Genomic DNA, 12061 nt, shown 5'->3' on the forward strand with positions numbered 1-12061 from the left:
CTGTTAACGCAATATATGTATCCGTCTTTATCACACACAACTGTACATCTTTACCTGACATCAGTAAGCTCGTAGTACATATTCCTCATGTCGTCTTTGACGTAGACGGCGACGCTGGGCGACTCCAGCATCTTCATGGTGAGCTGCTGCGGGAAGGCACTAACAAACAGAGCTCTGATGGTGTCGATGCTGGTGATCTCATTAGGCATGCGAATCTGTTTGGTCTCATCCCCGTACTGTAGGTACAGTGCACCTACACACAGGAAGCAGGGAAAGTAGGGTGATTAGCCAGAAGTAAACTTCCTTTTAAATTATAAAATCTTTCTAGTAAGGCAGGTACGTGATTTTCCCACCTTGCATGAGTAGTGATACACAGTTTTGTTTCACTCTTTCTCTTGTAATCTGACTGTTTTTTCACATTGTAAAGAAGTTCAGTGCATCTTGCAGTGTTAATCTGTTTATGCAGACACACTTCCTGCAGCTATTTAACAGTAAAAACCTCTGGAACCACTGGAGGGCTTTTAGTCATAAGATGCTGTATAAAGTATTGACTTAGCAACCAAAGTTAGCAGCTGACTGCTAAGAATATTCTCAAAATCTGTGTTTGCACCCTTTTCAGCAAGTTTTTATCATTTGGGCTTAATGTACAGTAAACAGAAAACAATGCCACGACAGAATTTGTCGAACACAAATGCCTGCATACTGCAGTTTGGGTGAGCCTCCAACACATGATCTAAATAAAAAGCAGCTTTTCCTCTGCCATTCCTGACCTGTGAAAACACAGTTGGCACCCTGCCCACATCACAATGTCTTCTAATGGCTGCTCAGTGCCTGGACCACTGCAGCTATTTTGCCAGATTAAAATTAGCACAAAACAAATTATTTTCACATATTTCCACTGGTGTACCATTTATACCATCAAACTCTAGCAGCTGAAACAGAGGAAAACACATACATCCCCTTGAGTATTTGAATATGTGGATAGTGAACTGTCCTTTAAAGGCGCCTTTTCTTGGTTAGGATTTTTTTTTTACTTTTGAATTGGGCTTCATAATGAAAGCTTACCCTCAAAGAACAACAAAGCATTGGAACTGTTTCCTGGATTAACAGACTTTCAGTAGCATACTTGTTACACATGTTATTTTACTAAACCTGCCACTCAATTCCTTTTTGTGTAACCCATGGAGGACAGATTACTCTATATTCCAGAAAAATTACTTGATATTTAGTGAGTTGGGGCAGGAATGAGGGACAGAAGGAGGCCTGTGTTGTGCATCAATAAGACCAAAGCCTGGACCTCTGATCCCTAGGTGTGGCTTCTTTACAGTGCTTTGGAAAGACAGATGTCTCACCCACAACATTTAGGGACACGCCCACACTGCACTTGTATAAACAATGCCAGGGGAAAGAAAAAAGCACATTTCTGTTCTCAGATCCATTGTTCAAAACAGCATGGAACTCATCTTTATAGGGGTTATGTGTAGCAACAACAGACCTTTAATGAAGAGAAAAAGTTTGTGTTTCTCTTCTAATTATGTTGAGTTATATTTCATGACAATTGTCCAGAAAGAATTGTTTCTATACATAAATCAGTCATTTTAATGTCACTTTTACATTTGTGCACTGAAAATAGCTGGTTTTAAGGAAAGGAGGTATGGTTTTACTTGGTGTAACCCCATAAAAAGGACAGAGCCAGTAAAAGCTACCAGATGTTGGTGAAATATTATACAAGATCCTACATGCTTCACGAGAGAGAGTGAGACGGAGAGAGGGCAAATACAGGAAATAAAATTGCTGAGTCTATCATTGCTCTTTCTGGTCTGTCTGGGTTTCTGGGTCGTAATAACTTAACAAAGTGCCCGTTTGCAGAATACCTTCATCTTTCCCCTGAGAGCTGTTATGTTAACAGTCGGCTAGTTTTCATCCAGATGTTAGCAATTAAAGCGAATGAGTTTGATGACAAAGCGCCATTGATTGAGGGTGTATTATGAATATGATTATGAATTCTTTAGTTGCTGCAACAAAGTTGAAGAGCTCAGTTCTAACTAAGAGTCGTGTTACATTCCTGAGCGCCTGGTTTCACTCAGGATTGGAAGCAAATGGCCAATGGGTTTCCAGACCAAATGGGCACAGTGCTGCAGACTGTCTGAGCTTTAAGAGTTTTCCACATTTCTCCACTGAGACACAAAAGTTTGAACTAAGCATAATCGTGAAAAATCTCACCCTGTCTCCGTTAATATTATCACAAAGTTTGAAATGCATCTAAAAAGCAGAAAAATGCTACATTAGAACCACCAAATAGATGGCTTGAAATACAATACACTTGATCCCGAACACTAGATTAAATCTGATACTCACATTAGGGGTTTTAAGGATTTCCTGTTTTCTGCTGAGTCTGAGATATTCTGGAAAAGACCACGCCACAACTCCTACAGTACAAGCTGAAGATACTAAGCCCCAAGAAGGAGCCCGAAATGTCCGTTGGGACCCAGCGCAGTGTGTGCCTGTGTGTTTGCAAGTGTGTGCGTGTGTGTGAGTGTGTGTGTGAAAGATGTGGGAGGGACACTGTAGTTAAGTGGTGCCCCTTTTTCTCTCCTCCCCTTTCATCACACCATAACCCCCACTGTCACAACGCTTTGTCCTGGTGTTTTTGAAAGAGAGAGATGGAGCGTGTGTACATGCGTGCATGTGTATGGGCATGCATGCGTGGTAAAATATATTTGTTAAAAACATGTTTTGTAGTTCTGCTTCTCAAGCAATGCAGAATGCTTTGCTTCAGTACTGGCACAGAAAGGTGTAGAAAATGGCACCCTATAGTTTTATTCATTTTCACTTTGGTCAAAAGGCGTGCCACTCAGACGCTTTTCCATTATCCAGCAGCCGATGCCTTGCTGAGTTGTGAGCTACCTTTGAAAACTATCCAAAATTACAGACTCTACACTTAGTTTGGGGAGTCGTCAAACTCTTTCTACCACTCTCACTCTAATGCAGAACCCTAATTCTGCAAAACTTACAGCGTTTCTGCATATGGATGCAAATGAAGCACCATGTAAGTTGATAAGACGACCCATTTCTAATCCTGTCAATAACACGATGGCACATTGTGGATGGATTCCCTAATCTTTCACTACAGAGGAAATGAACTCTAATTAAAAAACTGAGCTGTGAGCTGAGGTGGAGAGATGAGGGAGGGGAGAGAGAAGAAGATAGATGGAGTGGGAGGAAAAGACAAGGTGAAACGGTAAGATCATGGTGTGGTTTGGAATTATTTCAGAGTGTTCTAAAGTTATGCTAACATTACGCTAAAAGGTTATCCAAAGAGGATTAATGTCAAATCACTTTCACCTCAGTCTATTCACAAAGTCAATTTTAATATTTGAGATGTAGTCTTCATTCTCAATAAGTTCTTAATGGACCAGATAGAAGGAACAATACTGCCAGTTTGGGGAATCTGAGACAGAAACAGAATTACAAGACAGTTGATCAACTAAAAGCAACAAAACCTAATCCAGATATGAAATGCTCTGCCTGAATTATCATTAACCCAACAGCCTCATGCACATCGTACCTAGCGAGCGGTCCTTTGTCTGGTTGGTGGACCGCACCACGGGCAGGCTAGCACGAACCCGACTACCACGGGTGAATGCTGTGGGTGAGTCGGCCTCAGACATGGTGTCCAGTGACTCCAGGGAGGCCAGGGATAGGTGATCAACCTGGTCGCCAGGCTGTGGACTGGGGCCGTGCTTTGGGCTTCTGCTCTGGAGGGGGAGGCACACAGAAACATAACACGTTAAGTACAAACAGTAGCTGTACATACATGGTTTTTTTATTCTTGAAATGACATAAGAAAGCTTTCTAATTTCTCAATGTGCGACAAGCAAACTCTTTAAGATATGATGCATTTGGTGGAGTTAGAAAATAACACTGAATCTCGTTCTTTGGCAATGTACAAGATATGCACCTTTGATGTTGACTTTGAGCTTGACTCCAGCACAACTAAATAAACCAAAAGACTGCAGTCATTCAAAAGTGCCGAGAAGTGTTAATACTGTATGTCACCGACACATGCTCACATGTCTAACACTAATACTGTACCACAAGCACATCATCACACTAAAAGTTATCAAGCATAAGGAAGCTTCTTGTACAGGAGTCTCAACATTTCATGTGCAGCCGAATGAGCCAGAGCCTGATTTAATAATGATACTAACAGCGTTAGAAGGAGTTTTCAAATAGTTCAAACCCAGCATGATGACACACTGAAAGAGATCAAACAGAAACCTACAATGTGTGTAATACAGAAGAAGAAATTCCTTTTAACCACTGATTAGGGATCAGGGATTGTGTCATCAAAACTTAAATATCAGTTAGCTTCTCTGTAATCAGATCTGCATGACGTGGCATTGTCAAGTCACAGCTACAATAAGACGGTGTGTGACAAGACTACAGGGCCCATTGAGCCATTGTGCAGTGCTGTAAGGTGATCTGCCCCACAGGGACAAGGCGGGACTCAAACTGAAAGGGTCAGTGAACACTGGGCTCTTTATGAAATGCTCTTCTTCCCTAGCAAAAGTGTGGTGCTGTAGCGCTAATGCAGCTAGAGACACGAGGCCAGGTCCACCAGGTTATCTTGAACACACCTGCATGCACGTGTTGATCTTCTCTCGCACTCATACACGTACGAACACATAAAGAATGTAAGCGTTTTATATTAAGTGCAGCTGACATTTGTAGGAGCTTTCGTGGCCAGAACTGGTTTAGCCTGGCAGCCAAGTGTGGTTGGCAGGCACAGCACGGCAGCCGTTAAGAGACACGGGGCACCAGGCCTGGGAACATGGTCTCACAGCAGATGTTAGTGAGGATGCAAACATAACCACACACACACACACAAACACACACTAGCATCATGCAGATAAGATAAAAGGCTGACTAACTCTGTGGGGCAATTGGATTTTCATCAAGTACCCCTGAATGTCAAGCTCAGAGTGAAGGGAGGAGAGCATGCCCTGTAAAGACTGATGGGAGAAAAGAGGAGAGAAGGAGAAAATATGAAGCAAATGGCTAAGAAATGCCAGTGGGAGGGTGAGATGGAAAAAGAAATGGTCATCAAACAAAACAGAGGAACCATGGAAACAAATCAATGTCAACAGCAGAGCAAAGAAAAGTAGAAAGAGGCTAAAAGGAGAACCTGCATGCTAAGGTATCTTCAACCCAATCTATCAGCAGAGAGCATTTACAACTACTCACCACTTTCTTTCCTCCTCTAATCCCTTGCTTGAGTTTAATGAGTACTGTCATAGAAATCCTGGAAACCCCACCACTTAATAATCTCTACATTTGCATTAATTGCCATCATCATTATTATGCAATATCCCCGGAGCATTTCCAATCATCACCGTTCTCATCCCTATGTGATATTTGCTGAGTCAAATTGTGCGAGCATTTATGTGATGCACCTTCGCAACGTCCTGACACAGCAGGCAAAACTGCTGAGCCATCACTCAACTACTGTAATTTCATTAAAATATCCTTAGGCAGCAACACACATATTAAAAATACAAGAACAAAACTGCAAGCAAATACGTGATGATAGTCACCCTTTAAAACAGAAGGGTCACATGGAGTTGACATGTCACCTGAAACCAGACATGTGTTAGGAAATTTAATCTCAACATTGAATGATTTATGAGCGTATTCAATGACGGTGGGTCCAAACAGCCCTCCCACATCGCTGGTCTGTCCTCTCATATGCTACTGTTTCACCCTTGAGAATGTTGAATCATATTGGCTTTCTTCGTCAACTGTAGGTAGTAATTAAGTCAGACTGGTCTGGCAGCGTAATCCAATATTTTCTTAAATACCAAAGCAGAGGAAGAAGAACCTGCACTCAAACTTTAACTTGGAGAAAAGTTTACTTAGCTATCATGTTTTATGAGTTTACTGGATTTTTTGCTTGAAATATGAAATCAGTATAACATATACATTTGAAAAACTAATTTTCTTAATTCTTTACAACTGGAAGGAATTGTTACTTGGAGGAACATCATTTTGTAAATTACACAAACAATATGATTCCAGTGTAAGATATATAATAATATAATGATATATAATCATTTAGAATTTTGCTCAGTGTTACCATCAGATAAATGTAGTTGAATAAATATTCGATATTGATATTTAGTGGACTAAAGGCTAAATTAATAGCGTGACTGACTAAGTGTCTTAAACAGTACAGATAGTGCCAGGCTAGCTGACTCCCCCTGCTTCAAGTCTTTATGCTAAGCTAAGCTAACCATGTCTTGGCTCCAGCTTCATATGTAATGGAAAGAGTGAGATAAAAATCCTTCACTAAAAGGCCTATACACCAAAATTGTAGTTAAAGCAAGACTATGTAACTTACTTGCCAACTTCTTGTTTTTGTGATACAAGCTGTGAAAAGTGATATGCTAAAATGTTGAGTGGCATTAAGAGAATTTAGGGGAAAGTAATAAAGTTAGTATGTCAGTTGCAAAAATCTACCTAAAGTTTGCCTTCATTAACTAACATTAGTTAATATAAGCTATAAGCCCTGAGAGTAAAGAATTTAAAAATGTTGTATTTTATTGCCTAGGAAGTATGAATTGTGTTATTTTTTCTTTTATAACAGTGGCTTAGTCTTGCTTTAAGTACGCTAGTTAAAACGGTTGCTTGTATGTTCCTAGGGTTCTTTGCCTCTTAATGTGACACATTAAGGAGATATTTCAAAGGGTTTCATGTCTCAGCAATGTTTTTCCCTAGGTCATATGTTCAATGTATGTTTTCCTGTTTGAATATGTTGAAATAACCCACCTACGGCGTATACAGCTTACTGATGTTAAACTCTACTTGAAACCTACACCCTCAAATTTGCAGGCAAGAGTTTAGACATTAATATTTCCACAGTGGCTGAACATATTTTTACCATTCAAACTTCATTTCAAATGTCTATCTCCCTTAAGTTCTTTTGCAGTTTGAAATGAACTGCATTGTTAGACCTTACCAATCTCTTACATAGTTCAAGAGACACACATAGGACCCTGGGAACATAGGGATGATCCCCTTTCCACTTCTGCCAAATCTCTGGAAAACGGTACAGTAGAAACAATGTGACAGCAGGAGAAGAATTCTACAGGAGAAAAAGTTAGTGGAATCAGTCACATATAACAGTGGAGGAAATTGCAAATGAGACCTTATGCCTCCCTGTGGAAAGGGGTAATTAAGTGAAACCACTCCACACCGATCCACATCAGACAAATGAGGTGTCCCCTTCAAAGGTCAACAGTTTGGCTCAGATGAACTCCTCTGTCTCTCTCCCTCCTTCTCTCTCATGCATGCATGCATCATCACTCTGACAGTGGCTACGTATGATATTGTCGGGATACCTCACATCAAAAGCCACTTCCTGTCCTGGCTAACCACTTCCCACTTCAGGTTCCAGATGTGAAAACCACAAGCCAACCTCTGATAAGCACTATAAAAACCTGCTTCAACCCGCTCACACCTACAGTACATTCCACACAAGTGATTTCACCCTCTTTTGTCATAACCATACAGCCTATGATTCTCCTTTTCAGCAGAGACTCCCTCTGTACGCCACATCTGCTCTGACAGTTATGATGAATGTGAAACTGAGACACCGATATTTTCTTATACACAGGAATATGGTCTATTGAGAAGGAACGTCTACTACATTAGCCAGTTGTCTGTGAAGTGCTGTAGCTGATGCCAGTGGGTTATTATTATAAGACCTGTGTCAAATACTCACCATGATACGAGGATGGTAGAGCAGGTCTTGAAATAACTCAATAGAATTTGCCTTATCTAGATACTCATGCTGTGTAGCTTGGAAATGCAAACTACTCTGTTACAGCAAACCTTCTCCTCAGGCTGTCAAGCACTAGCTTAGAAAGGCACTGCACTGTGCATCTTAACGTTCCTCATTGTCTTGAACATCGCTTGCAGCACCTTCATATTAAATGGATGTCAAGTGTAATGTAATGTGGACACGCGATGATGAGGCAAACAACCAAAAGAAATAAAGATAAAAGAAAGTAAGTAGTTCAAATGTGGGTTGACTGTTCGTTGTGTGTTTGAAAGAGAGATACAAAGAGAGACTGAGTGCGTGCATGAGTGAGTCAGGCCATTGTTCCAGAAAATCTGACCCGAACCCAGGACATCCTGAAAACATTTATGCAACAGTGGCCTGACAAACAGAATGCTGTCATTAGAAAGTAAGCACAGGTCTGTGTTTGTGTGTCTGAATTCCCCAATTTCCCCCATTTGATATTCAAATGTTATTGGTCAGTGCTATAACATGTGTTATACATATATTGTACTCTTAGAATGCCACTTCTCACTGCACCTGCTCCCCGTGAGCATGCATGCATGGTATGGGTGCTTTTGATTGCTACCTGTCGCCTGTCTTGAATATTACAGAGCCAGTTCAAGCTGAAGGCACAATGTTGCATGATTTCACCAAGCAGAACAGATTACATTATATCATGCAGCTCCTGACAGACAGGCTGACATGCAGAGCTGAGATGGGGCGATTAGAGTAAATCATGATTGTTGAGAATAATGGCAGCTCACACCAGGAGCTTGCTGTGTCACTCATGGAGATTTAAGTATAGCCATAGCCTTTAAAACTGCCAGAGTGTCTTACACCACACCTGCTGCCAGCCTACACAAAGCCCACTGATGGTGCCTACTTTCTTGTATAATCAACATACTGTATTTGGGGTTATAATGGCTTTCTCACAACAATTCCTGGCTTTCACCTTAAAAAAATAGGGTATTCTCCTGCCATCTCTGCAATCACCTTACGGTGACAAACTTTACACTGTGAGTTTCAGTCCAAGTCAGGCAAAGAAGCCAAATACTTGTATAGGCTGTCTATACACAGACACACAGACAAGAAACAAGTTTCATTCACACATTCTATATTGTCTTTCCAGATGTGAAAGAATGTAAACAAGAGAGTAGAGGCGGAAGCCTGTATGGCTTTAAACACAAACGCTCAGTGTTGTGAGCACAGCTTTCCACTTAAGATGCTAATTTGGCCCAGGCTCTGGGGAGCGGAAATGGAGCTAACTGTAATTACCTGGCCTGATCTGTATTGCAAACACATAAACAGAAGACGGTTGTCTCTGCAGACTGTTAACCCCTTCCTTAATTTGTTTCTGACCGTTATTCCACTTAGAGCATTTAGTCTGGCTAGTTTATGTCGTTTTGGATTTGAGGAAGATGCTTTTAGTATTTGTGTCCTTCGGGAAAACACTAAATCAGTTCTGTCCTCCCTTTTAGCATTGTCTAAAAGGTTGGACTGTGTCACAGTCTTTCTACTGAAATAAAAGTTCAAATAGCTGGCACAAACCTACGAGAGTTCATTAAAAACACCTGTGTGGGTCTAAAACTCAGTGCCACTGCAGTTCTGTTCGACTTAGAAGCACAAAGCCCCTGTCAATCAACCAGTCAGCACTCCATCCGTATGCTGTCTGTGGACAGACCATCATCCTTTGTCTCCCCTAGCCTTAATGACATTATACTGAAATCCCCTAGTCATCCATTCCCATTCATTGCTACCGCATCCCTCTCTCCCTCCCTCCGCTGATGCATTCCTCCTCTAATCCCTTCATCCAAATCCCCAGATGACCTTTCAGAGATGGGCTTGCTTGTTAATTGGTGTGTTAAAAGGTGATGACTTTATAGTATCCACAGTCAAAGCTGACGGTGAAGGTGAAGCTACTTGCAGAAGTTGCGGCAGTTCAAGACCCGCAATCTACAAGTTTATGATCAACCGACCATGCCAGAAATGTACAGGATAAACGATCACTAGCAGTTACCATCTCATTAATAAAACATTACATTGGCAAATAAAATATAATCAAGTAGATCAGTCAGTCAGCTTGCAAATGAAGTGCATAATCCCAAAAGACACAATACTGTGCCTGTTGACCCAGTGCAGAGAGGAGGCAAGATGACTATCTCTTTCTCCACTTGGGATATTTACAACAGCTGAGATACACCATCCAATTGATTTCATCCACTCACGCATACATGAGTTAGTCACGGTTATCACCAGCAGACATCACCCCCTCCTCTGAATGATCGAGGTTACAAAAGTCAACTTTGCGTTACCATCAAATATATCAGCCAATGTGAGTTTGTGGAGAAGAAAATGCTGTCTTGAGCTGGTACTGCCTCGCCAGTTTTAATAGCATGTAAATAAAAAATGTCATGTTCAATATAACTTAAAAACATTGTACGCAACATCGTGTTATAAATCATCTTAAAAAGCATGAAGGTAGCATTTACCATATCAGACCAGTGAGTATCTCCTTCCAGCAGTGACTTCCATGTGAGACTGGAAACTCCCTGGTTTTAAGGGAAACGGGGTCTCTTCCTCCACTGTTATTTTAGCACTTGTGGCACTTGCTCTGTACAACAGCACTGTCCTGCTCCCTTCCCTTTCTGCTCTGCCTCCCAGCGGATGCCCCCCCATCCAATGCACACACCGCCCCACATCCCAAACTATCCAAGAGCACAATACAAACAATCCACAGCCGGAGGACAGCAGGGGAAAGTCATTGTTTGTAGGTCTGCGTTTTTGCATTTGTGCACCATTGTGTGAGAGATTGTGTTAGAGAGTTTGGGGTGTCTGCAAGAATCATGACGTTCAAATATTCCTTATTTGCAGGCTATTCCAGCAGCCACTGAGTAGAAAATCTGATCCCTGAAACAGCTTAAAAACTCCATAAAGTTTCCATTCAGCGTAAAAAAAAAACATTTTATCTTAAAACAGCAGCTCCAACACTAATCCTCATGTCCAATCTCCTCTTCCATCTCTCTGCCCTAAGGCTGTGGCTGAAGACAGATAGATGACACTTGTGTCCTGAGGAGATAAGACCCAGCTCTACCCTTAGGGATCCGGATATACCCAACAGGCCCTTGTCCTTTGGAACACACACACTCGGACACACCCAATGCGTGGACACACATACAAATACCAATGTATACATATGCATGGTTGCCATTCTGAAATACTCCTAGTTTGTTTTTGTGCAAATTTTATGATAGTGAATGATCATTACAGGAAGAGCATTTTGCTAAGTTTTAATGACAGGATGCTGTGTTGTTCAAGCCAAGGTGTTACATACAATAACATGTCCGGACTGGCAGATCATTTACTAGTCTTGCATGCAATGATTTGCAAGTGTACACACATAAAGTCGCTCACCCCTTCTCGTTCATTGTCTCTCATACCAAACAAATACATGCAAAATATTTGCTGACGGGGCTGCGGAGACATGATCTGTCCAGACTTGCGCTTCAATATCACTCCATCAAGAGCAAGACACATTTTCAGCTCTGAACACACAGCATCCCAGAGTAACACACTAAGTGTGTTAAATGTGTTGCATTAATTATCTCTCTCTCCACACACACACGCACGCACACGCACACACACACACACTCACACACACACACACACACACGACTGGATATTCCTCTATAGCGAAACAAAAAGAGCCCACCCATCCATATACACATGGTGGACAAAACCATGCTTATATTTCAGAAGGCCCATTTATTTGACACGTCCTCACTTGAACCTGGTCTGTCTCCAGAGAGTGTCTTTCCTGAGGTAAAAAAGAGCTTCCAGGTCTAATTTGAGCCTCTGTGGGTGTATATCTGAGAATGTGTGGATGCGGATGTGTGTGTGGCTCCGAGCCTGTGGTCACCAAAACAAAGAGGGCTTTATTCTCTCCAGAGAAATGGGAGTATTGCATCTTCTACATTATGTTGCAAACACATAATTACACATATAATTTAATGTGATCAAAGGGGTTTAGTAATGGCAAAGCTAAACTCCATTTTTGCACCTTCATTCGCTAAAAATTAATTGGAAGTCTTGGCTGGTTTAAAATCACTGTATTTTGTCAAGTGTCACGTCTCCTTTTTGTTCCATGAAACCAGCCCTGATAATGGCTGGCTTTGCTATTCATGCCTAATTAACAAGTCACTTAGGACCACATACGTTCCT

The 12061-nt window shown here is 41.4% G+C and overlaps 1 protein-coding gene across 9 annotated transcripts in view; it reads right to left on the bottom strand.

Annotated features, from left to right (window-relative positions):
* si:ch211-285f17.1 (sickle tail protein homolog) overlaps window positions 1–12061 on the bottom strand; it is a 109735-nt gene that overhangs the window by 23731 nt on the left and 73943 nt on the right. For 4 of the 9 annotated variants that reach the window (XM_038729333.1, XM_038729347.1, XM_038729339.1 and 1 more), the window contains 3 exons: window positions 4935–5015; window positions 3569–3758; window positions 55–253 (listed from right to left, as the gene is read on the bottom strand). In XM_038729333.1, coding sequence (XP_038585261.1) covers window positions 55–253; window positions 3569–3758; window positions 4935–5015 — 470 coding nt within the window. Of the gene's footprint in view, window positions 1–54; window positions 254–3568; window positions 3759–4934; window positions 5016–10332; window positions 10465–12061 lie in introns of those variants that run through there. The other 5 variants (XM_038729324.1, XM_038729373.1, XM_038729356.1 and 2 more) reach the window with 3 other exon arrangements.

Source organism: Micropterus salmoides, unplaced genomic scaffold (assembly GCF_014851395.1).
Source record: "Micropterus salmoides isolate LMB-PRFRI ecotype aquatic unplaced genomic scaffold, ASM1485139v1 Ms_hic_scaffold_1, whole genome shotgun sequence".
Taxonomy (NCBI): domain Eukaryota; kingdom Metazoa; phylum Chordata; class Actinopteri; order Centrarchiformes; family Centrarchidae; genus Micropterus; species Micropterus salmoides.